Source organism: Phyllostomus hastatus, unplaced genomic scaffold, assembly GCF_019186645.2.
Source record: "Phyllostomus hastatus isolate PE091 unplaced genomic scaffold, TTU_PhHast_1.1 phas_contig_402, whole genome shotgun sequence".
NCBI lineage: Eukaryota > Metazoa > Chordata > Mammalia > Chiroptera > Phyllostomidae > Phyllostomus > Phyllostomus hastatus.
This window is the reverse complement of record NW_025333873.1, coordinates 15,151,884-15,178,455: the sequence shown is the minus strand read 5'-3', so window position 1 is coordinate 15,178,455 and position 26,572 is coordinate 15,151,884. Positions and strand designations below refer to the sequence as shown.

General features: G+C 55.3%; 1 protein-coding gene across 9 annotated transcripts in view; it reads right to left on the bottom strand.

The window, feature by feature from the left end:
* KIDINS220 (kinase D interacting substrate 220) overlaps positions 1 to 26,572 on the bottom strand; it is a 71,449-nt gene that overhangs the window by 29,349 nt on the left and 15,528 nt on the right. For all 9 annotated transcript variants that reach the window (XM_045844681.1, XM_045844686.1, XM_045844687.1 and 6 more), the window contains exons 7-22: positions 24,837 to 24,935; positions 23,386 to 23,583; positions 20,905 to 21,003; positions 20,539 to 20,637; positions 19,179 to 19,277; positions 18,199 to 18,376; positions 15,618 to 15,782; positions 14,510 to 14,689; positions 13,547 to 13,712; positions 12,947 to 13,098; positions 12,454 to 12,743; positions 11,122 to 11,262; positions 10,160 to 10,403; positions 9,946 to 10,034; positions 8,442 to 8,586; positions 7,144 to 7,306 (exon numbers count right to left, since the gene is read on the bottom strand). In XM_045844681.1, the coding sequence (XP_045700637.1) occupies positions 7,144 to 7,306; positions 8,442 to 8,586; positions 9,946 to 10,034; positions 10,160 to 10,403; positions 11,122 to 11,262; positions 12,454 to 12,743; positions 12,947 to 13,098; positions 13,547 to 13,712; positions 14,510 to 14,689; positions 15,618 to 15,782; positions 18,199 to 18,376; positions 19,179 to 19,277; positions 20,539 to 20,637; positions 20,905 to 21,003; positions 23,386 to 23,583; positions 24,837 to 24,935 (2,507 nt within the window). The remainder of the gene's footprint in view (positions 1 to 7,143; positions 7,307 to 8,441; positions 8,587 to 9,945; positions 10,035 to 10,159; positions 10,404 to 11,121; positions 11,263 to 12,453; positions 12,744 to 12,946; positions 13,099 to 13,546; positions 13,713 to 14,509; positions 14,690 to 15,617; positions 15,783 to 18,198; positions 18,377 to 19,178; positions 19,278 to 20,538; positions 20,638 to 20,904; positions 21,004 to 23,385; positions 23,584 to 24,836; positions 24,936 to 26,572) is intronic.

The following is a 26,572-nucleotide window of genomic DNA, read 5'->3' as shown; positions in this document are numbered from 1 at the left end:
CTGCACTTCTGAAAGCTGTGCGGTTACCGACGGCCCCTGGGGGGGCCGCACCAGGCCCAGCGGGTGGTCTCCGTGCCGGCCCGCTCTGCGCCTCCCAGCGTTACCAACGAACCGAGGCCGGGGGGGAATCCAATGTGCGGCGTGCCCTGAGGGTCAGGTGACACCAGCCAGGACTCTTACTTGCATGTGCCCTGCCCACAGTAGGCTTCGTAAGTATCTGTTTAACGAACACAGTCACAACGGGTGACAGAGAAAAACGCAGCCCAGCCGAGTCACAAACACCACTGCCGACGACCAGCACGCCGGCCCCGGGGGCGAGGGGCCGGCCCCGGGAGGCGTGCTCACGCGCAGCTCCTGCACACTCGGCCGTTCGCACCGGCAGGGGAGCTGCGAGGAACTGCGGACGACGAGCCTGCACTGACAGTTACAGGGCACGCCTACGGAAACCGAGGCAGAACCTCCCGGGTGTTAGCTGAAACGAGGGACCCCACTCAACCCCTGGGCACCGGGGGCCCGACCCTGGGGCGCACAGCCGTGACCACAGAGACAGCCGGCCCACCCTGGGAACCACAGGACGAGGGCCTGCGTGAACGGCATCCCCTTGAACTCAGAGCGTGGCTCTTGCTGCCCACCCCCCCAGCCCAGGCCCCCCTCAGTCGGAGGGGGAGCATCGCGCTGCTCCCGTTCCAGAAACAACCGCTGCTGACCGCTCTGTGCCGAGAGTGTCCAGAAGAAAGGAATTCAGCACGGTTTACGGAAGGTACAGTCCATGAAGCTAGCAGCCCGGTTCAGGAAACAAACATTACAGAGGCAGCACGGCAAGTACTTAGAACAGGGTAACTCGGGGAGGTGTCCCGGGAGCTCACCTAACACACCTCTGGAGAACAGGGCGTGCCCAGGTACACAGGCTTCCTGGGGCGGCGGCAGGGAAGACAAGGCCGGAAGGACGGGGCGGGAGCCACCTGGAGCCCGGGGTGGGCCGATTCCCAGCCACAGAACTCCAGCCGATCATCACCCCTCACCCTCTCACTGTGCAGAGACCGCCATCCCACTTGACACTACTCGTAAGTCAAATGCGGTATTTCCTTGGCAAACCCAAGGTGGAAATAGGCAATTTAAAAAATGATCCAAAAAGTAGGCTTATAAAGGCATCATTTTAGCAGAAAAGAAGGATACAGTATCCTAAGCAACGAGAAACTACCATGAAGGAGACGCACCGGGACACGAGTCCTGGACTCCTGCGGGGGCACAGAGATCGGCTCCTCCTGGACGGACGCTGCAGCAGGGCTGCGGCCGCCTTCCCGGCCCCCTGCGTTCTCCCCTGCTGCCGCACAACGCTCCCCCCACTCAGGTCACCCGGAGGGGCGGGGCGGGGGGGGGGGCGGCTGCCTGCCGAGACTTCCCGCACAGCTCTCACCGGCCATCGCTTTCCCAGCCAGACCCGCCCCCACCCTCCCTGCAGGGGAGCCTCCAGCACGCTCCCCAGGTCAGCCAGCAGGGCCCCTCCCCCAGGCCAGGCTGCACGCCAGGACCACGGGACTGGTGCCGAGAGCACACAGAGCATGGACGCAGTGTGTCCAGGACCCTGCTGTGGTCCAGCGGAGTCCATGCTCCCCGCCTCCCTAACTCTGCCCCACTCTTCATTTCTCCACGGCGCCCGGCACCTCCTGACATGCTGTGCGGTTACGTACCGCAGACACTGCTGCCCATCACTCCATGCGGCACGAGCTCCCGGGGGCAGGGACCTGCGTCTGTCCGTCCGTGGCCGCACCCGGCTCCTGAACGGCGCCTGACCCCCGACTGGGGCGCCATACCTCTGTTCAGAACGAGCAGGCGCACATCAGCCCCCACCCGCGGTTTCCCTTGCACGTCCGGGCCTGCTGCGAGCCTGGTGGCCACAGCAGCGCACAGCGGTGGCCTGACACAGAAACACATGAACTCAGCAAACAGTGACACGCGTCTGGTCTAACATGTCCCACTTCTTTCCTCCAAAAAACCAAAGCAGACATGATTTGTAGCCACATCAAAATGAACTAGAACATTCTGCCCTTCACCTTTATTTATCTTCAGGAACCTGGATTTTCCAGTTACCTTCCACGGAGACGACAGGCAAAAACACACAGTGCACCCCAGGTGCGCATGCCTTACTTGTCGTCAACACCGCATCCACTCGCAGGCGTCTCTGTGCACAGTGGGAAGGCTCAACCTTCACTACAACCCTGCCAAAGACACAAATGCCGTTCATGTCTACCCAAATAAAAGGCAACTTCTACTTCAGGTATTTTTTCCCACAAACCTGCTTGGCTTCCTCTCCTCCCTGGAGCATCAGCTCGCGATTCGCAAAGATCAGGCCATTGTCACAGAGAGCAGATGCTGCTGGCACAGCGCCGCACTGCCGGGCAAAGCACTCGCATCACAGACACGCTCGGGGGAGGGAGGTGAGACCAGTGACTGCACGCGGGAGCGACAGAACACATACCGACCGAGGACAGCATGACCACCCGCGGAGAAGTCACGCTGAGTCAGGAAGACAGAACTGCATTAAGACCCTAAACTATACATACAAAAAACAAACCAGCACGCAGGAAACAGTGTGTGGAGTGTCTACAGCATCTCAGACCTGAATGAAGAGAAGAATCACCAGTACGAAGGATATCCTTTGTGTCACGAAGGAGATGACCTCTCCACCCACGTAAACTAGCGTGTGCCCCATTTCCCATGCTATGCAAATCCGTAATTCAAGTCCACACGCCAAGAAACTAACCCGTGCACAGTCTGGGCCACACTGCGGGGCCCGGGGGCCGGCCAACAACCCCCGGACCGTGAAGGAGCCAGGAAGGTGGCCGGTGAGAGCCGGGAGAGGCGGGGACAACCTAGGAGTGGTCGGACTAAGCTCACGAAAACTCGGGCTGAATGTGAGAAAGAAGTCATGAGATGACATTTTATTATAAAAATGTCCTCCGTGCAGAAATACCACTATTTAAATAACTTAAAGATACTGAATTTCATACAAATGTTATGAACTACATGTCTGTACTGTCTGTTCAACAAACAGCTATTTCAATGAGATGAAAGATGGCTTCCATTCTCAGGCTCTCTCAAAACTCACTCAGTTGTTTTTGAAATCAGAACCTGCCACCCTGGCTGGCGCGGCTCAGGGGACTGAGCGCGGGCTGCGAACCAAAGGGCCATCAGTTGGACCCCCAGTCAGGGCACGTGCCTGGGTCGCCGGCCAGGTCCCCCAGCAGGGGGTGCGTGACAGACAACCACATATTGATGTTTCTTCTCTCTCTCCTTTTCCCTCCCCCCTCTCTAAAAACAAATAAAATCTTTAAAAATAAAATAAAATTAAAATCTAGTAACAAAATAAAGGTTGGAGTTATCCTTATCACAAAACTACTCTGACTGTATCATCCCGAGTAAGACTTCTTGAGCAGTGTCAAAGCAAAAATGCTAAACATCATCTTCAAGAAAACTCTTAACATCCACCTTTTCAAAACCTCTACCATTGCTTAAAGTGCTTACTGAAAAATACTAGAAATAAAGTTTCACAGCTAAAATATTTCCATGGTTGTCTAAAACACTATAATAAAAAGACAGAAAATCTTTATCTACAATTCTTATTTTACTTTCTTCTTACGAAGTATACGTTAACAAAAAAAAACCTCAAATGATACAGACAAAAGCTTTTAGCTCAACACATAATTGCAAGAAAAATTACAATAATTGTACCAATTAAAATAATCCTGAATGAGCAGGACATCATCTTAATGCTCCAATGGTTCATAGGGATCTACCACATTAGCTGAAGTTGCTTCCCAGGGTCAGTACCAAACGCCACGTGTTAAAGCCGGACAACCCAGGAGATAATCTGACGGGGCGGTTTCGCCGAACGCCGAGAGCCAGCGTTTCCTTCCCGGCCGAGCGGGGCAGGCAGGCGCGCCACACACCGCCATGAAGACAGGTGAGGCTTTTTGCGGATGGAAAAAACTTACTGCCAACGTCAAAAATATTATTTTCTGACTGTTTTTACCGAATCAGATTTAATAAAATAAATGGATATCAATTACATACTGCTGCTCTTGTCTGCTATAAGTAACTTTTTATTATTCAAGTGACAAACAACAGCATCGAAGAACTCAACCACAGTCCGTAGAAGCGGTCACTGATGATGTTTTAACACATTCCAATACTCGATCTTTCAATATGTTGATCCAATTGTCTTCTCACAGTTTTTCGTTTAAATCATCTTAAATTTAGTTATTTTGAGTCAATTTCTTCATGAACGCTCAACGGTTCTCACTACACTGTCTTTCTCTTTTCCTGCGAGTATCCACAGCACGTTCTCTGTGAGCGTCTGTAGGCATGCAAGACATGCTCATTTATTAAAAAAAAAACAAAAAACCATCTCACAATCACCCGGAATACAGCCCACTCAGAGACAGCAGGCCCACCAAGGGCTGAAGTCTACAATGATCATTAATTAATTAGGATTAATTAAATAGCAAAACAAAGTCATCTTCTCGTACATATACCTTCAATATATAATAATCTATGTTTACTTGAGCGAAATACTCCCCCTACAAAAATTTAAGTTATTTTCTTATGTTTAAATCTTTTATTAAATTTATTGGCTTCTTTAAAAAGAGGCAAGATTTCAGAAAGACATACTATACTCAAACGATAATTTCTAAAACGAGATCAAATTAGTCCTCATTCTCTTTGTATCTGTCTTCCTGTCGTTATCCCAGAAAAAAACTTAACAGAGCCCTGACAGGTGTGGCTCAGCGGGTCGGGCGTTGTCCTGCAAACTGAAAGGTCACCAGTTCAGTGCTCGGTCAGGGCCCATTCCTGGGTTGCAGGTTCGGTCCCCAGCCGGCGCGGCGGTGTGTGAGAGGCAACTGGAAGGTGTCTCTCTCTCTCTCACACCGATGTCCCTCCTCCTGCCATCCCTGCTACCCCCGCCTCACGGACTGGCTGGGCACAGGGGGTTTAAACGGAAAGTGCTCACAGAGTCGGATGGAAGGCGCTCAGCTACGTGAGAGCTGGTGACCTTGCGAACTCCCGAACTCTCCGAACCACACACGTCCTTGCTGACAACGCGGCGGCGGCCCCACCCCGAGCACGTCTCTGAGCCTGCAGAGACCCACGGGACTCCTCAGGCACGGAGCGGGCGCCTGGCGCCGAGGGGGGCCGGCTGGGGCACACGCGCTGCAAGGAGCTGCTCCCGACGCAAGCAGCCCCTCCCTCCCCCGCCACCCGCGACGGACAGCCAGCTCTCCTGCCCACCTGCCAGCGCCCTGGGACCGAGTGCGTGCCGCTCAGAGCAACGCCGAGCGGGCTGGGCAACATGGAACCCGAGAACCAGGTCACAGTTCCTCGTGGAGGCTTACCCTTGTTCTCTGGTACGTTTGTATTTGCACAAAGACCACCAGTGTCTCAGGGGCAGAGAAGGGTGCCAAGGACTACCTGTCCGTGCTAACCAGGGCTCTGTGTAAAAATAACCATACGAAAGGTAGATCCCACTCGACGGATGTGAATTATTGTTAAGTTGAAACTTTAGAAGTTGTTTTAACTGTGTTATAAATCCTGCGCTCATCTAGCAAACGTTCATAATTACACAGTATCTGTGTTGTGATGCACATGTGTGTTCGGGAAACATGCCAATCACACATCTCATAGGATTTCTGCCCCATCAAAGGGCAGACACAGCGCTGGAGGCCCTGTGGCAATTGCGCGTCGCTGCCCCCTACTGGACACCCGCCCAGGGCTCACACAACTGATTGGGCTCAGCATAAATAACACAGAAAACCACAATGCTCAAATCTGTGGACTAATCCCACAACCATCCCCTACAATTCCAGAACTAGTTATCCACGAAAAAATATTAAATAGATCATGTACATGAAAAATGGGGATTGGAAAGTATGGAAAACCATATGCTGACAATATTCTAAGAAAAGAAAAATTTGAAATCTTTTTTTCAGTGCTATGTGTGCAGTACAGACGAGATTTACTGACGCGACTGAGAGAGAGGCTCTGCGGCCAGTGCGGAGGGAAGTTAGGGGCGCTGTGGGGGGGGGGGGAGTGGTGTGGAATCTTTTTCAGTATGTGAACTATAAATTAAATGCTTTGTTAGGGTTAACATTTCATTTATAGGTACAAAACAACAGTTTCAATCTTACCGAGTTCTATAAAATTATATAGTTCCCTTGTATTATATTTTTTTCTAAGAGATGGTTTATTCAGAGTGGCAGTTGAAAACTTTGAAGGTATTAAGTGTTCTGGTGAACAGAAAGGATCATAACTTTAGTTCTGATATTTTATATTCCTGGCATTTCCCTGAGCCTTAACTGCACATCTTTCAAAAATGTAATCAATTTCTTTATCAAAAGTAGAAATTTTAAAAGTATTTCAAATGTCTGAATATAAAAGAACAATGCATTCCTTTATTATTTTAATTCAAAGAATGTTTTCCAATCAGTATTCAGTTCCTAAAACCCTTCAGATATAAAACTGAGAAAATACTTGTACTAATGACTTAGAAAATATAACTGCCTTAAAAGACATTTAGAATAAAAAATATGATGGAAACAAACAATGGTGTTTTAAGCATTGCACCTTTATATATAAATTCATAAAGCCAATAGGACTATTAAAAATTTTATGATACAGCTTACAATGAAAAGGGACAAATATATCCAAATAAAGCTATAAATTTTATTTTCTTAATTTTATTAATTTATCTTCAGGAAAAGAGGAAAGGAGGGAAATAGAGAGGGGAACATCCGACGTGTGAGAGAAACATCTATCGGCTGCCTCTTGCATTCCCCTACTGGGAGCCTGGCCCACAACTCAGGCATGTGCCCTGACTCGGAATCGAACCGGCGACCTTTCAGTCTGCAGGCCAGTGCTCAATCCACTGAGCCACACCAGCCAGGACAGAGCTATAAATTTTATAAGATGCAATACGTACTTGGGCTAATACAACTCCAAATGGAATTAGTGAGAGACATTAGTTGAATTTGGAAGTGTCCATTTTATACATAACATTTTGTATTCATTTTGCTTTAAATGCATTAACTTCCTTCTGAAAAGTGAACTCGATCTAAGACAAAGTTAAATGTGAAGAGGTTGAAGTACCTTTCATAGATGGCTTTTAAGGTCATCTGATCTGGGACACCTTCAGTCTCTTCCAAGTACAGGATGAGCCACGAGGTGCGGTACGGCCACTGCTCGGTCAGGTTGATCCAGCTCGCAAGCCTGTCCCAGTTGAAGCTGATCTGATTGGCTCGCAGTAACCGCCCTGGAAGAGGCACAGGAACATCGTGAAGTTAACATTGTGAAGTTAGCGGATGTGTGCTGCTGTGCTGCTAAGCAGAACACTTGGCATATCCACGGAGAATTTAACTTTGAATCCTTGCGACCCGCCACCTCAGTCACACAGCACACGCGGACCTACTATGCCACAGCTCCTACGACCCACAAGCTCTGCTGGAAGCTTCTGGGGCTCGCCCCAGCCCTGGCCACTTCTAACGTCACCTTTTATGTGATGTCCCATGGGGGCTGTGTCAATCACATGGCTCTGACCGCGCACACGCAGCGCGGTGTCCGGCGGCCGTGTCGCGGCCCACGGCCACACAGCGGGGCACCGGTGCACCCGGGACAGGGCGGCCCAGAGCTGCCGGTCCCTCCTGTTTCACCACGCGTAAGCGTGTGACCCCACACGTCCACTTGCAGGTGGGCCACGCCGTGTCTGTAAATTCGTTTACACAGCTCCCCGAAGTCTGGCCCATCCCTGGGGTTTTCTGGGCCCCACGGCAGCGCCCTGACAGGGGTGAGCTCTTGTGGGGACAGCTGCAATCCCCACACTCTCAGGGCTGCCGCCTGCTTCCTGCCTCTTCACGTTATCCTCGGGTCAGCCAGGGTACCGGACGGCAGAAGTCACTGCTTTCTCATTCTACAGGCTGTCAGCTGTACCGGGGGCCGCCAGTCGGTTTGCGTGTGCACTGAGACCTGGCTGCTCCGGCTCACCCACGAATGATTAGCCCTCTCCCGACTGCTGGTGGACATGCTCCCCCACCCAGGTCTTCGTGCGTCCCGGGCCCGCACCCCGCAGCCCCCTGCTTTTTCACGCACGCTTCCCCCTTGGAGGCGTCTGGCCTGCTGGATCAGCGGCAGGGTCTTGACCTTGTACCCAAGTCAGCCCGAGACGGAAGAAAGGGTTTTTTAAATCCTCAAGTTCTAAAACAACAGAGCACAACTGACGGCTGATTTTTGCCGTCAAAGCGGACGCCGGCTTTACGAGACGCACTCGGTGCAGATGAAGCCGGAGGCCAGCCGTGGCGACACGCGAGCGCATGCACACGCCTCGGACACTGAACTGCATGGTGGGCGTCAGAGCCCTTCCCCCGTCCGGGAAGGCGGCAAGGAACAGTCACCTGTCACAGAGACGATGTTGAGCAGCCTCCTCATGGTCTGCGGGCTGATGTCGCTGAACCAGTCCTCCGTCACCAGCAGCTTGGTCAGGTCAAAGGACATCTGCCGGGTGACGGTGCGCTGCATCTGCCGCCGGCGGTAGGTGTCCTGAAACGGGCGCCGTCGGGGGGTGAGCCGCGTGTGCTCGCGGCCGGACCACGAAGCCTCAGTCCTCGGTCGGAGAGGGAGAGGCTGCAGACTGAGTGGACGCACCCCCCGCCCCCCGCCCCCGCCGTCCCCGAGGGCGGGGCCGCCCGGCAGCCTGGGCGCAGCTGGGCTCTGGCCTGGGCGCAGCTCGGCCGCAGCTCGACTCGCAGCTGCAGAGCCAGAGAAGGCGCAGCCCCTTGAAGATGGGAAGTAGGCAGAATTCTAGAAAGAGCATTCAATTCAAACTCTCGTAGGAGCTCAGGATTTATAGGAACCCTGCAATAATAAAGCAAATAGCTCCTTGCTTAGTTTCCAGGACTCAGTGTTCTTATTTTTATTTTTTAATGTGTGACAACTACCTGAAAAGCACGGCTGCTGTCCCCATCCTCACCTCTGCTGTCCCCATCCTCACCTCTGCACTAAATGCACCCCGTTAAAGGGATGACGTCAATGAAAGGCACCTGACGGGGGCGGGGCGAGCACTGCCACCCAGTGAGGAGGAACGGGCACAACAAGGCACCCTCTTCAGAGGTCACGGCCCGAGGGAACGGTGGGCGCCCCCCGGGACCCTGGAGCGCAGACTCTCAGGGCAGGAATTCAAAGGGTGAGCCACACCCCACCTGAGTTCATGTCACCAACTGCCGTGCGTGACACTAATTCTGCATCCACACTTGCACGGGGTGAGGCATAAAGTCAGAATGTCAAAACGCCACTGAAGGCACATTTTTAAATGTAAAATATCCAGACTCATGGATCACACACTTAAAACAAACAAAAACAACCCCCAGACCCGAACAACCCAAAAACAGCGCCAGTGAAGGTGCGAGCGGGGACAGGAGCCTCCGGAGCGTCCCAGGAGAGCCGGGCGGCGGGGAAGGGCGGGCAGCCACTGTGCGGGGGCAGCAGGCAGCCCCCCGCCCCGCAGCCACCCGGGGAGGGGAAGGCCAACGGGAAGCTGGGGCAAGGGGCCTCCCGGCCATGACCCGCCGCCTTCCCCTCGCAGCTGCGGGCCAGCGGCGCGCAGGGTGGGCGCCCGCGGGGCTGTGAACCCCTCCCCCGAGGGACTCGGGTGCCAGCGGGCGGGGGCTGGAGGGCAGGCGGCTGGGAGCAGGCTCGGGGCGGGCAGGGCTGCTGCGCAGTTCTCGGCTGCCACGGCCGTGGGGCCGGACGCTCCCGAGACCGCTGGGCAGGAAGGAGAACCAGTGACAAAGGTCACCTGATGGGTCTGGCTCACGAGAGACTGTAAAGTGACGCCCCCTCCGCTCTACTCGCGCGACAGCGCCACGCAACGCGTGCCCGAGACGAGCGGCACAGCCTCACCCGCCGGTTGAGCGCCGTCTTGCTGCCCAGCTTCGTCAGCTCCCCGAGGCTGATCTGCGAGACTCGCCGGTCCGCGTCCTCCTGGGCCCCTTGGACGACAGAGCAGAGCGCCGCTGGGCTGGCGGGACTCGCCGCGGCACAAGGCGGCGGGTCCCCGGGAGCAGCTGCAGACCCCGGCCCGGAGGCCCCGCGGAGCCTGCCCCCCTGGGCTCACCCATGGCGTCCGAGCACGGGAGGTCCCCGTTGGTGGCCGCAGCGACGAGGTGCCGCCGGGCGCTGCTCAGCCCGCGGCTGTTGAGGAAGACGGGCAGGTGCACGATGTTGCGCATGTAGTCGTGCCCGTTGATGTTGGAGTCGCGCAGCACGCTGCTGAGGTTCTGGTTGATGGCCTTGATGATGATGTGCGGGTCGCTCGCGAAGATGGCGATGAAGGGGCCCTTCGAGAACAGGACCCGGACCTGGGGGGGGAGGGGGGGACACACGTGCGCTCGCCACACAGGCGTCAGGGTACCCCGAGTCGGAAGAGGTTTCCTCGGAACCCGCGTCACCCTTGGACGACGGTGTTCCTTACGAACTGTTCCGCACCGGAGGGCCACTCTACATGAGGACAGTCCTCGTTCACGTCTCCGCCTGGACTTCCCCCACCTGACAGGCTCCCACCACCGCACAGCGGCAGAGCCTCCCCGGGAAACGACGGGCCCTGCCCTCCGCTGGACATGCATGGTCCACGTGAGAGGTAGGCCGGGCACACGTGAGAAATGCCGTGGACACGCACAAGGCACTGGGCACGCCGGTCTCCGCCTCGTTAGGCACCGGTGCACACGACGCACCGCGGAGAGCCCTGGTGTGCCCGGCGTGAACGAGAGCCCACGGGCTCTGTGGGCCCCCTGCCTTCCTCGCCCCCTTGAGCCCTAGCCATCGGCCCGGAGAAGCCGGAGCCCCACGGAGGGTGGCCTCCAGAGCTCCTCCACGCGGGTGTCTCCTCACTCTGCCACTCAGTTACAATTATCTCAATCTGTTTGGGACGAATTATTTACTCTCGCTGTGTTTCAGCATGAAAACGGTCATTATCACAAAAGAAAAAGCACTATTCCGATTCCCCGTGAGCTATTCACGGAGCCACGCCCCCCAGCGGCCGCAGGTGACAACCACAAGTGTCAAGGTGGGGAGACGTACAGTGTCCAGCATCTGGAGCACTCGGTCCTGCTCGCAGGCGTCCAGCCCGTCGATGATGACCACCAGCCGCGTCTGGTTCTGCGTGAAGCTGTCGATGGTCTTTGCCATCCTGGCCATCAGCTCCACCTCGCACTTCAGGACCTGGGGGGAGGAGAGGCGGCCCTGAAGACGCGAGGGGGCTCAGCACGCTCCGCGGAGCCCCGCGGGGCCCTCTACCAAGAAGAAAGGGACCCACAGCCCCGCCACCAGCCACGGTCCCCTGGAACCGCAGTGGGTGCAGTCACAGCCCCCAGAGTGACTCCACGTGACGGGAGTGCTGCGAGCGCCCTCACAGCCGGGCAGGCCCTGTCGCAGCCCGTTTCTCCATTACACTGGGCCCAGTGGTCTCCTTCCAAGACCACGTGCCCCGACGTCTAACGCCCGAGGTCCGAATGCAAATCTGAACGACCTGACGCAGGCGGCTCCCTGACGACGCGTGGCCTTGACCACAGGGAGGGGCCGCGGATGCCGTGCCCGGGCCCCTGGGCTCTGAAACAACCCCTCATTTTCCCTCTCGGCGGCTCCGACCGCTCTCTCTCCCGGCTCCAGGGCAGCAGTTTCCAGCCCTGCTCACCTCACGGCACACATCCACTAACGACTAAATCCCGGGGCACATCACAAAATATTTATTTTTTGGCTGATCTGACAAAACAAAAAAAAGGTGTGACTTTGATTTACACAAAAATAATAGTAATTACCTACTCTTTTTGCTCCAAAGTGACTTTTTAAAAAGTCAGGTGCGCCTATACTTGTATGTTAAAATTTCTGGTCCCCAAAATTAACCAATCAGATGCAGCCCTTTTATGCAACGAGACCAGTAAGATGCAACTCTGCTATGTGACCTGCACGTTTATGGTGCAAGACAGGGCTTTCCCACGGGACGGCGGCCATTGGGTCGGCGGCGGCTGTTTTTTATCTGACAGTCTCAGGGAAGAGGGGTCCGTGCCCGACTCAACGGTCAGGTGGCGCGTGGTGTTTCAGGAGTTCCTGCAGCGCCGCACCAGCTGAAAACCGCTGCTCTGAAAAACCCACATTATTAGGTAGGAATTACCGCCGATGGGGTCATCAATGCGCTAACTCCTCTGATGTCTTAGAAAAGTCTACTTTATAAAAACGTGTCCTTGCTACAACTTTTCCCACTTCAGACACGCATGTCCACAGGAAACACCGGGCTGACACTGCAAACGCGACACACGCACACTCGGCACGCGCACGCCCCCAAGCCCAAAGCCCGCAGGCAGCCGTGGGCGCCCACGCACAGCACGGCCAGCCCGGCAGCCGCCGAGCGCTTACTTTCATGAACCCCTCGCTTTTCAGCTTGTGCAGCTTGGAGGCGGCGCTGTGCAGGCGTTTCCTCTGGGAGTTCAGGAGGGAGTCCAGCACCTGCCACCAGGTTCGGCAGTTCAGCACGAAGGCCAACCCCACCACGGACGCGATGGATATGAGCACAGCATTCACTGTCAGATGCTTCGGGTCGACCCGGAAGATGGCCAGAAGGGTGACCCCGGCAACGATGCAGCCGAGGACGAACAGGAAGATGACGAAAGACGGGAGACAGCACGTTTTCTTCCATCTCTTCTTACCTGCGGCACGACGGGCGGCCTCACCGTCACCGACCCTCCCGTGCCCGGGTGACCCTCCCGTGGCCAGGTGACCCTCCCGTGGCCGGGAGTCCCGGGCACCGCGGGACCGCGCACGACAGGCCTGATGCTCATGCACGTTCGCGGCGCACCCCGAACCCCCCACACACGGCGGGGAGGGGGAAGGAGAGGGGAGGAAGTCCTACCCTGCGTGTCCTCCGTCTTGAATACTCGGAAGAGCCTGGTGGCCAGAAAGCCGAACTCCCGCTCGCAGGCGTCCGAGAGGGTGGCGATCATCTCGGCCATGGACGTCTCCCCACCCACGCTGGACAGCCGGTTGTAGTCTGTGAACAGGAACCTGGGGCAGAAGGGGCTTCCTCAGCCCCTGAGGAAGCCACGGCAACGCCCATCCTCTACCCTGCGCTTCCTCACGTCTCATTCCCAGTCAGGCCCGAGTTTCAGACTCCAAGGAGGGAAGAGAACCTGCAATCAGGCATCTCCCGCTTCCAGCCGCTCACACGTTTTTCTCTGGCAAGACCGTGAGAAAGTCTCGTGCGGCACTTTCACACGAAGCAATTCTGACTACAGGCAGAGGGGACAAAGGGTATGAGAGCGTCTGGGAAGGAACCAGACACCTCACAGACCTCGTGACACGGCCAGAAGGTGGCACCCCCGCCCTGGCCAGGTGGCTCGGTTGGCCCGTGCGCCAAAAGGTTGCAGACTCGAACCCTGGCTGGGGTGTACACGGGAGGGAACTGATGGACATCTCTCTCCCTCCCTCTGCTCCTGTCAAGGGGCCTGCTCACCGCACGGGCAGCGCCTTGGTGGTCTGCTCCGGCAGCTCGGGCGGGTTCACGAACATCAGCTTCAGGAGCAGCTCCAGGTAGCCGATGTGTCTGGCCAGCGTGGTGCTGAGCACCCAGGCCCAGTTCCAGCTCTCGCCTTCCCTTCGGCCGCCGAAATAAATGACGACTGAAATGTACAGTTGAAGTTAATAACTACCCAAAACGATCATCAGTTCAGCAGCCTCTTTCTTCCAAACAAGTGTCAAATACGACTGGTAGGTTTACATAATTTCTCATGTCCTATGCTACTTCCTAACTGAAAAAGTTCCTCAATGAACCTCCACCAATATATAGAAGGCATATGAAAACTGTAAAGTTAACAGACTCAAATACGACATAGGAAAGAATGCCTTGGAAACATCCCCTAGTTCAGATTCCAACGTGAATACTTTGGACTTCACTGCCATTTACAACTGCTGAAACCACCAGTTCCTCCAATCCTAGATCTATTTCCTGTCTTACAACTGAAAACACCCTGAAGACAGGGATTATGTATGTACACACATATATATATCTATATGTATGTACGTATATACACACACACACATCCTTTACTTTGTTTTTAAATACAGTAAAAATTACAATCATGGTCAAAATGTTCAAGGGCATGCCAGTGATGGCTATGAGGACTTATTTTCAAAACGACTCAGACATAAATCATTGACTGACACACAGAAGGGCAGGAAGCACCGTAAATCTGAGCTCCGCTTCCCTAGGAACAAGCAGAACGCTAGTTTTAAAGCTAGTCCAGCCCGGCTGTGGGCAGCGTCCCTTAGGCCAGCTTGTAAAACAGCAAAAAGATCAACTTTCTAACCTCACTATGAAAAAACCCACAGGTTTTAAGAGATAGATACAATCTTCCAAGTAAAACAATGGGTCTCGCTACTTTCCACAACTCCGAGAACCTAAGAAGCAAAGACTCACTGAACAGCATGTACAGGAGGGCCAGGACGCTGAGGGACACGGCCGCGCCGAGGCTGGGGTCCACCGAGAAGGCGAGCAGCAGCCCGAGGCCGCCACAGAGCGCCAGCGTCAGGAACACGATCAGCCAGGAGAACTGGAAGAGGGGCTCGATCTGCTGCCCCGCGAAAGTCTTCATTTCGTCTGGAGGGGAGGGTGAAGACGTCACTCCCGACCCAAGAAACCCGACTCCTAGCTCAGCCCAAAAGCTCTGCGTTTGAACAGGAACAGCTGCAGGGCCCTTGCTACACCCTGGATGAAACCAATGACCTCCCGCGACCAGCAGCAGAGCCCCGATCCCGAGGGGCACCTGCCTGTCCGACCCGCCCTCCTGCTTCCCGTGGAAGAGGCACAAGGTCCTCCTCCTCCGGGCATGTCCCTCGCGGGGGCTTTGCTGACCCTGGTTTGTCGAGGTCTGCCTTACACAGCAGCAAGGTACCGTCTCCGGATGGGACACCGGGAAGGTGACTTTGCTGTGCCCTCGCCGCACCGCCCACCCCGCCACACTGTGCCCTCCAATCACACTGGGGATCGCAGCTCTTCTGGGAGGGTGTCGAGCCCAGGTGAGCCCTAAACAAGTTGTTCTTTCTACGACACCGGGTGGAAACTCCGCAGGCAGTGCTGAGACCTACCCCGAGGGACGAGTGAGGCTTTGCGGAGCAAGAGCGTGGGTGTCGGGGGGCAGGACGTGGGGAGCTGTCCAGGAAGAGTCTGGCACAGGGACCACCCCAGGCAAAGCGTCTGGTCCGTCTGCAAGAGCGGGCAGCACGGAGCACGCACGGGCGGTGCGGGCGGTGCGGCCACGCGTGCTGTCAGCGCGTGAGGGACACTGGACGTGCGGGCCACAACGGCACAGGCAGAAACCGCTGCTACGTGCAGGGTCACTGGGTCATGACACGGTGGGCCTCTTTTCAGAAAGAGGACTTAAACGAGCGTGGGGGACCGACGAGGGGCGTCAGAACCCGACTCCTTTCAGCTCCGTGCACGGTGTGACACACGCACCCAGCACGGAGCTCTGTGTTCCTCCACTCACAGCACCTGAAACCACCAGACTGCACCACCGGCCCCTTACCCTCCAGCTTCTTGAGGAGGAAGGACTTGCCGCTCCCCCACTGGGCGTAGAGCCCCACGCAGATGGGCGGCTGCATGGTGGGCTCGCTGAGGATGTCCGCCAGGGCGCTGCTGTACAGGTCGTAGCCCAGCATGTCCCCATCCGTCTCCGTGGGAGACAGGTGTCCTAGGAGTAAAGGGAGACGTCAGTTCTCACCTACCGTCTGTTTAATTAGAGGGAAAAGTTATCGTAAGTGGTTGGACCTGTGTAAAAACAGGTTCAGACGGTCTTAAATACCACATGTTACTTAAGATACCTACTGACATCAATGATGAGATACAGTCCAATTTCAGAGATGTTGAAATGTGGAATAGGGTACATTTTAGAATCAATACAATATGGTTAAAACAGAAAGCAGTCCATGGGGACAAATTTAACACGTGTAACAGCTACATAAACAAACCTACAAAAGTTACTAAAGATCATGGTTAATTCAAGAAGAGGAGACACTCCACGCTACCAGGCAGAAAGGTTCAATGGCTTAAAGCTATCAATTCTCCCCAAATTAATCTATCACTTTAAGGCAATTCCAATAAAAAAAAAAACAGAGACTGTTTTGAAAAATTCAAGAGCAAAAACATGTAAGAGTAGCTAAGAAGAAAATGTGAAGACTACCAAAAAGTAGTTGTCCATAAAGATACAATAACTAAAAAAACATAGAACTCACACAGGATATAAACATATGTACGTTTCAAATCAGTGGAAAAAGTATGAATTAGTAAGTGGTATTAAGAAGTTAGACATCCATTAAAAAAAAATAAAATTACTACTCCAAACATCTCATACCTTACATAATAAAAGTAAGTTTCTGAAACATTAAAAAATTAAATGTAAAAAAGAAAACCATAAAAATAATAGGAGAAAAAAACTTTTTTAAAAAAGATTTTATTTATTTATTTTTAGACAGAGGGGAGGGGAGGGAGAGAGGGAGAGAACCATCAGTGTGTGGTTGCCTCTCATGCGCTCCCTACTGGGGGCCTGGCCCACTACCCAGGCATGTGCCGTGACTGGGAATCAAACCAGAGACCCTTTTGTTTGCAGGCCGGCACTCAATCCACTGAGCCACAGCAGCTAGGGCAGAATAAACTTTTTAAATATTTCCTTGGAAAAACCCGTTCTCAATAGAATACCAAAGCCAGAACTGCAGGAGGAGAGTGACAAACTAAAAAGAAACTAACTTTTGGACAGGGAATGAAATACAGAATAAGCTGGGGCAGAGATGCGACAGATAGGCTGGATCCAGGATCAATATCTGTAACACGCACAGACACTTAAAATCCATTTTTAAAAATATTAAAAACTCAAGAAAAACGTTGGCTAGGGATACAAGGAGAAAAAGAGCAAAAACACAGGCAGCCGGGAATGTGTGGAAGGACCACACTCTCACGGTAACTGGGCTCCCACAGTGACTGTGCTCTCACGGTGACTGCGCTCCCACAGTGACTGTGCTCTCACGGTGACTGCGCTCCCACAGTGACTGTGCTCTCACGGTAACTGCGTTCCCACAGTGACTACGCAGTGAGACTGCGGTGAGCGCCCCCTTAGGGACCGGGTGGGCGGGGCCCCAGAGGGCCGCGCTCCACACACGGCGGAGGGAGCAGATGGCGCTCCAGCCGTTCCGGAGAGTCGACCAAAGCTGCGAACAAGCACTAACCGGCCAGCTCTCCTCTGGGGAGCTTATTCTAAGAAAATAACCCTAAGATAAGAGTTACTGGATGTGTGTAGAAAGATGTTCACTGCAGTGCCGGCTTTTGACAGCAAAACAAACCAAATATTTATCAACGGAGGCCTGAACGCACTATTAAAATACTACAAATGAAAGACTGTACAGTCAAAATATGGTTCAGTTCATTATTAAAAACCTTTATAATATGGTATGACCTGATTTTTTTAACATTATAGATACGGTATAAAACATTTTTAGAAAGGCAAAACTGTTGGGAGGGTCATTCAAACCACTGTGTAGTAGGTGATACGGGACGGGGAGATTTGTAGTACCGATACTGTACTTGTGTCTTCATTCTTGAGATTTAATGAGTGTGTTATCATAATTCAAAATACTTTACAGTGCAAGAGTCCTCTCTACAGACAGCCTGCAGTGAGAAGCTCAAGGGGGAGGCGGCGGGGTTCTGCCACCTCCTGCTGGTTTCCTTGTTGGGTATGTTGGTGACACGCCTCTTCTTTCATTCAAGTAACAACTGCTCTACCAGCAGTTTCAAAAGACCCCACGTGAGCGCGTGCGTTCTCACGTGCATTCCTGTCACTCAAGAACTACCTCAGCCCAGCAGCCAAGGCACTGACTACACGTTCCAGAGGACGCAGGGATACCCAACGGGGCCCAGGGATCTGCATGCGAGAAAATTCTGAAAGGGACAGGATAACAAGCCACATACAGTAAGTGTTAAAACAGAAAATGTAGACACAACCGCTCAAGTATGTGGCTGGTTAAGTGACAGATGCGAAACTGCTGCTGGCCCCCACATTGTCTCACAGAACACCCATTCTTCTAAAAGCTCAGGCAGGAACAAAGCCCAGTACTCACTGGCTCCAAATATCTGAGTGAGAATGCTCTTCTGGTGGCTGCAGTCGATGTTGTAGGGCGTCTCGCCCGCCTTGTTGGGCCTGTAGAGCAGCCTCCCATCTTTGGGGTTCCGCAGCAGGAGCTCGGCCAGCTTCCGGCTCCTCCCGCGGATGGCGATGTGCAAAGGCGTGTCCCCTTTCTGGAAACCAGCGGCAGAACACGTGAACCTCCATATATTTAAATACAGAATATGCAGAGCAACTGTCCTGTTTCTGCGAAACAACTGAAAATCTGAACTCCTCGTGTTTTTCAGGTGGAGTACATAAACACTGTGGGTTTTTATCTCAGATTCCCCGGCAATGTCCTTCTCCCTCTCCTCACCCAGCTCTCCTTGGGGACACCGTCCCCCGCAGCCCTCCAAAACGAAGGTCACTCCCCTCCCCTCCCCCCTTCCCTGAAGTCACCCTGCAGCTCCTCCCGGCCTGGTCCCCTCCAGCACTGGTTGCCCGCAGACGCCAGCTGCCCTCCTCAGCCAGCCCAGGCTCCGGCTTGCAGACTCCCCTCTCCTGCCTGGAAGCTCTGCGACCCGCACTGCTGCCCCGCCTAGCGCGAGAGCAGCAGAGCCTGGGCATGGGATGGAGCCCCCTCTCCTGCCGGGCATGGCGGGGCGGTGCCAGCTGCTCTGGGGGCCAGTCCTGCGGGGTCTTCCCTGCTGCGCATCTGCAGGAGGCTCCGCCCTCACATGTCCCCCACCTGCAGTGCTCGCCGCAGCCCCCAACTGGTTCCAGCAGCACGGGGTCCTCTGAGGCAGCTTCCGGGCTGGCCCGTGGAGCACGCCCCCCCCACCCCTCAGCTCAGCATGCAGGGAACCGCCAGGAAACGGCTGCAGCCCTGGGATCTCCTGGCACCGCTGCAGTCGGACCCCTTGTCCACCAGATGAACAGGTCAGCCCCCCAGCCACCTTCCAGTCCAGACAGTGTCCCCGCCCACAGGGGCCTCACCTTGTCCACGGCAGACACCTTAGCGCCTTTGTCCAGCAGCAGCTCCACCACTTCGATGTTCCTCATCTTGGTGGCCTTTATCAGCGGGGTCTCGCCGTCCTGTGGGCACACGTACAAGAGTTTGCCAGGCTGAGAGTGCTACGCCTGGATGTTCCACGTCACACACACGCATGTGCAGGATTCCGTGATCCGATTCTGGAACCAATCGATGTCAACAAAGTTCCCAAGAAAACAGAGTTGTAAAGACTAACAAGAAAACTGCTTTTCCTTTCACAACCATTCTTCTGTATCAAAATAATCTGACGTCACTCAGCCAAGTATGGGATGTGACCCACTGCCTCGTTGCCACTTCTGGCCACAGGCACTGGCCCTCGATACTGCTCTGTCCCCACCCCGTGTCCCCGGTCCCAGGCCGGCGTGCGGGTGACACCTCCAGAGATGCCGCCCTTCCTCACCACGGCCCCCCCCACCAGCCACAGCCCAGCCGTCCGGGCCCAGGCAGGCCAGCGTCTAGATTCCTCCCGCGTCCACACCTGCGCCACGTCTACTTTCTGTGCCCTTTCACGAAGGCCTGTGCGTAGCAGGGAGAACAATTTGACCCAGCAGTACGCTTTTGGAAAACGTCAAGAATTCATGATTCCTTTAAAAAAAAACAAGAGAAACAGGAAGAGACCACAGCGCGGCACTGAGCTGAGAGAGAAGCCTGGCCAGAAGCTGCAGGTGGTCGTGGTGGCCGAGAGCCGGCCCACAGAGGAAGAAGCGAGGTCACCAGGAACCACCTGCACACCAGCAGGCGGCCCGGGGACCCTCTGCCGGGCGCCGAGTCTCCAGCACTGGTGCGGGAAGACGCTTGTCCCCACCGCTAGCAGACCAAACAGCCTTGTCTTACGGGCGACACCCAAACTTTGTTTTCTTCACGAAGGGTTCCTGCCACTTCGCTCTAAAATTCCAAGAACGCCTTCCCCACAGAAAACGTCACACACGGGGCCAGGCGCAACCGCCAGCGTCTGACGCGGGCTTCTGCTTTCACGGGCTCTCAGGGACTAGACCACGGGGGCCGGTCTGCAGGCCCACAGCCACGCACGGCGCCTTCGCCCAGCAAGCGGGCTCTGCGCCCCGCACAGTGGGAGCACAGAGGAACACCGGGCACGTGGTCCGTCCTCGGCTGACGAGCAGCTGGCACTGTCCTTTCCGGGCACAGTTACCTAAAGTAATAACTGCGCACTCGGTTTTCCCGTGAGCACACGTCCCTGGAAGGACGCAAAGCCGCTCCTCACTGTGACACAGCATGTCGCCAGCGAGACCGGACCAGGACCACCAAAAGACGCGCAGGCCCGCCCGCCAGGCCCGGCCGCCGTACCTTGGTGCAGATCTCCGTGTCCGGGCTGCACTGCAGGATGTCCCTCACCATGGTCGCGTTTCCTTTCTCCACCGCCCAGTACAGGGCCGTCTTATTGTCCTGCGTCATAAAGGGAGAATCAGCAACTGCTTCCTGTGAGGCGCGGCGTTCAAACACTGCTACACGTGAACGCGAAAGATCTGACGACGCCGACGCAGGGACCCCGCAGCCGCGGCGGGGGCACGGGGCGACCCGGGCACGCACCGGGCCCGGCAGTGCTCGCACGCCTGTCTCTGCAGGAGAGTCGGCGGAGCGGCACTGAGACCGGCCACCACGAGGACCCGCCGGGCCCAGAGACACGCGCGGCGGCGCCGTCGTCGCACGCACCTGCCCCCGGATGTCTATGTCGGCGTATTTCTGGAGAAGCGCTCGCACGATTTCCACGTGCCCGCCTCTGACGGCCCCGATCAGCACGGTGTCCCCGCTCTGAGGAGGCAAGAGAACGAGGTGAGCCCACGGTGAGAACACACACGCCGGGTGGGCGTCAACGTTAGTCACCTGCCAACACCACAGGTTTTTCCTGAAAATTTCCTGGGAAACGGTATCTCTAAACACAGAGAGAAATTTCAGCTGCTGCCTTGGAGCGAGAGACGGAAGACCAGCCCTCCAGGCGAAGACTCCGAGGCTCCAGGACGAAGGTTCAGGGAGACAGCCGCCAGGACAGTGAGCCGTCCTCTCTGAGGGCGACCTTCCACGACAAACGTAACGTAAAGAAACGACCCCACGGCTGCCAGTGACCCGCGCGAAGGTCCGGGAACGACGCGACACCGTCCCCCCCCCCCCGGGGTGACGCTGCGCCACGGAGGCCGTGGTTTCTGCAGGAGCAGCTGCGGGGCCGGCGCCGGCGCGGGTCTGCGGCCGCCCTCATGGGGGGAGGGCGGCCCTGGGAGCAGCGCCCCCCCGTCCTGGCCCCCGCCGGCATGGGAGGGCAGCCTCGCAGAAGCCCGACTCAGCCCCAGAACAGGCTCCGGGGGGCCGTTACCTCATAACAACATCTCTTTGCCCTGAAATTACGTTCACCAAGCAATAGTCATTATTAATTACATCTTCCCACTGCCTCGCGGGGACGGCTGCTTTGGTGATGGGCATTTTCCTAACTGCTAGATCACACGCCAGCTGCAGGGACGTGGGTCGGCCTGTCCGTGCGCTGTGCCCAGCTCCGCCCCAGTGGGCCTGTGAGCTACAAAACGGGATGCGGTCCTCGAGGGTCATGGGGTGCAGTGCCACGGTGTCGCACCTGAACCACCACGTGGGAAGCAGCAACAAGCCCAGGCAGACAGATGCTGGTGGAGGATGCCAGCACTGACACGGCTCCAGACCAGCAAACGAGGTTACAGACGCTTCACTGCCCGCTACGTGCCCCACAGTGTGGGCACAGGGACACCAGGAAGACAGGGTTCCGTCTCCTCGAGGATGGACAGTCCACAGGAGACAGGTAACACTGGGAGACACCAATGTAAAACCAGACAAACACCATGGAAATAAAATAAAGTACAGTGATGAGACTTGGCTGGGTGGCGGGGTGGCAGGGGCAGCTGGAGACCCTTCTGCGGAGGTGCTGGCTGGGCCGGGAGCCAGAGCCAGCCCCAGCATGGCCGTGAGGGGCAGCACCCCAGCATAGCACAGCGGGGGCGCAGGCCCCGGGCAGCCACAAGATCTGCGTGTTCCAGGACGTGGACGCGCCCACGGGGCCACGCGCCGCTGGACGGGTGTCAGGAGGAGAGGAGTGGACACACGCGAGGACGAAGAGCCGGCCACAGACGACGTCACGCGGGACTCGCACACTGGGGGTGCGACGGCTCTCCTATGTGCACGAGGAAGCCTGGCTGATTTCAGTAAAGGGGGACACGTGATACCCACTGCTTTGAGGACCACTCCGAGGGCAGCGTGGAGAATCCATTAGAGCCCACGAGAGAACCCAGCCAAGATGCTTTTGCTCCCACAAAGGGAGACGGGGGCTTGCCCTTGGGAGGGGGCCCTGGACACGAAGGGACAAGGGCAGAGGAAAGCTGTCCTGGAGGGAGGACCAATGGAACCTGCTGAGGGTCAGACGTGGTAGGGAGAGAAAGCACGGCCATCGCGCAGGACGGGGGCTTCAACCCCAGGGTGGAGGCGGGGCCATGACTGACGGAAAAGACCGAGGGAAAGCGGGTTGGGGAGAGACAGACAAAACGTCTACTCTGCTGAACGTTTCAGAGGCCCGTTCAAGCCCTGGCCGGCGTGGCTCAGTGGAGTGGGCACAGGACTGACAACCAAGGGGTCACCAGTTCGGTTCCCAGTCAGGGCACATGCCGGGGTTGTGGGCCAGGTCCCCAGGGAGGGGGGCGCAAGAGGCAACCACACATCAATGCTTCTCTCCCTCTCTCCCTCCCTCCCCTCTCTCTAAAAATAAATAAATAAAATCTTTAAAAAACCAAGCCCATTCAAGGAGAGGGTTCATGTGGAGTTGCGTACACAAGTGTGGACTTCTGGGAAGAGACGGATCTGGAGAATTCCCAGTGTAAGGGAGGTCCTTGAAGCCCAGAGGCCATGAAGAACATCCACGGTGACGCACATCAAGGACAGGTGCAGACTAATGGCACACGTGACATTCTCAGTAAGGACATCATCTGACAAAACCAGAAAGCACACCCTTCGCAATGACTCAGCAGTCTGTAACTTACTGGTGCTGAAGGAGGAGATAAAACTTATCCTAAAACCGAGTAGGCCTGCACGGAGGGCCGTGCAAGGCGGTGAGAAGTCGGGGTCACCTTCCCGCAGCGTCACCTTCCCGCAGCGTCACCGCGGGGAGGCACGCGGGCGGCCTACCCTGTCAGGCATGTTCACGTAGGTCCCAGCGTCAAGCAGGTCCTGCACGATCTCCGTGTGCCCCTCCTTGGACGCGATCATCAGGGCCGTGTTCCCGTCCTTGTCCGTCAGGTTCACGTTGGGGCTCCTCTTCAGAATCTCCTTCACCGACTGCGTGTAGCCCCCTTTCACGGCCACGATGAGTGCCGTCATGGAGTTCTACGTGCAGAGAGAAGCCCGAGCAGTCAGCGCACCCCAGAAAACATACGATTCGAGCCGCGATGATAAAACCCATGTTCGCAAGGAGGTGGCCCATTACCAGTCACTTCTGACAGTGAACGTCAGTGTAAGTAACCGGAAGCCTGCCGAGGTGGCCAGGAGGCCTGCGTGCACTTCGGAAGGGAGATCGCCCCGGGGCGGCAGCACGCCCGGCCCTTCAGCTCTCCGCTCGCTCGCCGCCCTGCAAGGGGCTCGCTGCAGCCATGCACCCTCCCGGCACCGTCTCACACGGTTGACCCGACGGTTCAAAATTAAACTCATTCTAAACTAAAGTACCCCAAGTGCGGTCTTTCAGACTCAACAAAGAGCGGTCTACAGCCAAATCTATGGGAAAAAACTGAAAACATGACTGCCTGGCTACAGGATATTTTAATAAAAGTACAACGTAGTCTGCTGTCTTCTACCGTGATCCGGAGACCCCATTTTTGAAGACTCCTATTCCAGTTGCTCTTTCAAAAACGGCACCTCCAATGTATAACTACGATCACCTAACGGAAGAGTCTGCCCCACTACTACAAGTACTGAAGTCCCTTCTGCAGGTTCTGCTCTGCTGTGAGCCGCACCCTCACCGGGAGAGCCCGTCCAGCCTGCAGCGGCGCCTGGGCGCAGCCCCGCCCCACGCGCAGAGAAGCAGCGTGTGGGGGCTCCTCCAGCACCCCTCACCCGGCTGGCTCCACAGCAGGGGCTCAGGGAGCGACTAGTAACTGTGAGTTGGTTGTATTTGAACCACTTTTAAAGCTTTCTAGGTTTAGACATCCAATTTCCGATATTTTTATATTTTTAAATCTGTCTATTGAAGAACGAAAATAATTCACAGTTAAGAATATACAAATATTACAGTATTACTTTCTAATTTAAATAAATTTTAAACAAAACCCTTTTCCCATAATTCATGTATTTCAAACCATTTGATTTGAGACTATTTTAATTACACTAAGATCACTGAACAATATTCTTTATTTGTAGCCTCCCAAAATTTACGTGCGTTAAGAATGGATCCTTAAGAGCAAAAATTTACAGTACATAATATCTATAACATATTTATCAGGATAACAGCAAGAAAATGCTTATTTTTCTAAGCATCACTTACAAACTGTGGGAAATTTCTCTAGGTGTACACTAAAAAAAACCTCTCCCCCTTACAACTAGAAACACGTCTCCATTACCAGGGGAGAAACAGGAAAGACACTCACTGCGCCTTCTTGGTCCACGTCAGCCCCCGAGGCCAGCAAATGCCGGACACACTCCAGGTGGCCCTTCCGAGCAGCCCACACCAGAGGGGTGGTCCCGTACTGTAAAAACGAACAACACATGTAGAATTGTGACCAACGCTGCATGAAAAGAAACTTGCGCCGCGAATGCTGATAAAGGTCCCCCTTCAAGTGTCTCGGATCACCGCGCACACCCAGCAGAGCCCTAACCGCAGCGAAAGCGTACCCCCCTTTGTTTTCCCGGGAGAGGTGACTGACCGCTGCGCGGAGCGTCTTTTACCCGGCCTCGCCTTCTACAGTCGGTGAGTGCCGACCTCTCCATCATGAAGGCCCACACTCTACCGTTCAACAAGCTTTCGTTGCTTCCCGTATCTTGTGAAATATAACTGAAAGTTCAACAGTCTGACTACAGGCAAAAAGAGCTTGAACTACTTTAATGTAAACTCTTGGAATCTTTACCACACAAATAAGGAGATGGGGCAGTGTCACCCTTTCCCGCCGCGGCACATGAGGCCCTGAGAGGTTAGGTGCGGGCTCAAGGTCACAGCGCTGTGAAGAGGGGAGCCAGAGGGGAGCCGGGCCCACGACCAACCAGCAAGCCTGGTTCCAGTCTGCACTCTCGCCCACGCCCCACGTCAGCTCCGCACTTGACGGAAGACACTGCAGCCTAGACACCGCACTAAGAACCTTCTGCTGGAACAGGACTCAAAAGGCATCAAAGACTATAAATCGTGCATAAAATAGCAATGTTTTTATTGCTCTGGGGAGCCTGGCAGGCAGGAGACGCACCAACACCCACCGTGACCTCCAGCTGCCCGGGAGACCGCAGGTGGAAACGGACCTCCGTGAAGCCTGCCTCTGCAGCAGCCGCAGCGGCAGCCACTAGCCACCCGAGGCTGTCGAGCCCTGGAAATGTGGCAAGTCTGACTGGGAAGCTGAGTTATTTCACCTTATTTTAATCGACGTAAGTCTAAATAGCTACCTGTGGCTGGCAGCTACTGCCCCAGGAAGCCCACTCAGGGTGCCCAGCCCATGGCCTGCATGTGGCCCGACGGCCATGAACACGGCCCCACAGAAAACCGTGAACCGACTTAAATCCCTTTTGTTTGCCCACCAGTTTTCGTTAGTGTTTGTGTACCTAACGTGGGGCCCAAGACAACTCTTCTTCTTCGAGTGTGGCCCAGAGTCCCTAGAAGGTTGGACACCCCTGGACATCAAACATCTTGGAACCGAACTGTTGAAAGCTGTAGCCTGGGGCTCTGGAGGGTGGGGCCCAGGACAGCCCTCGGGGGCGGAGCCTAATGAAGGGTGGGGGGGGCAGAGGTCAAGGCCGAGGCCTTGGAGCAGCCTTAGACAGAATAAGGAACCCTTGAGGAGCTTCCCATTTTCTCTCCAGCATCTACCTTCTCTCAGAATTAAATTCTTTTCTAGCCTCTCCCTTTGTGGATAACGTTCCTCTGGCTGAAACGCCTTCCCCAAGTCTACAAATCAGACACCTCGGACGTCCTCAAAGACGGCGTGGTCGTGCGAACGCCGGCTGCAGGTCGGCAGAGCACTGGGCGGCACCGGAGCCACAGCCCCCCATGGCGCCCCCTCCTCGGCAGGCCCCTCCCTTCTTGTCACCAAAGGCTTCCCAACCTCTCGCCCGGCATGGCAGACGCTTCTGCGGCAGCACTCAGAACCGCCTCCACAAGTCTCTCTGTCTCGCCCTGACTCCT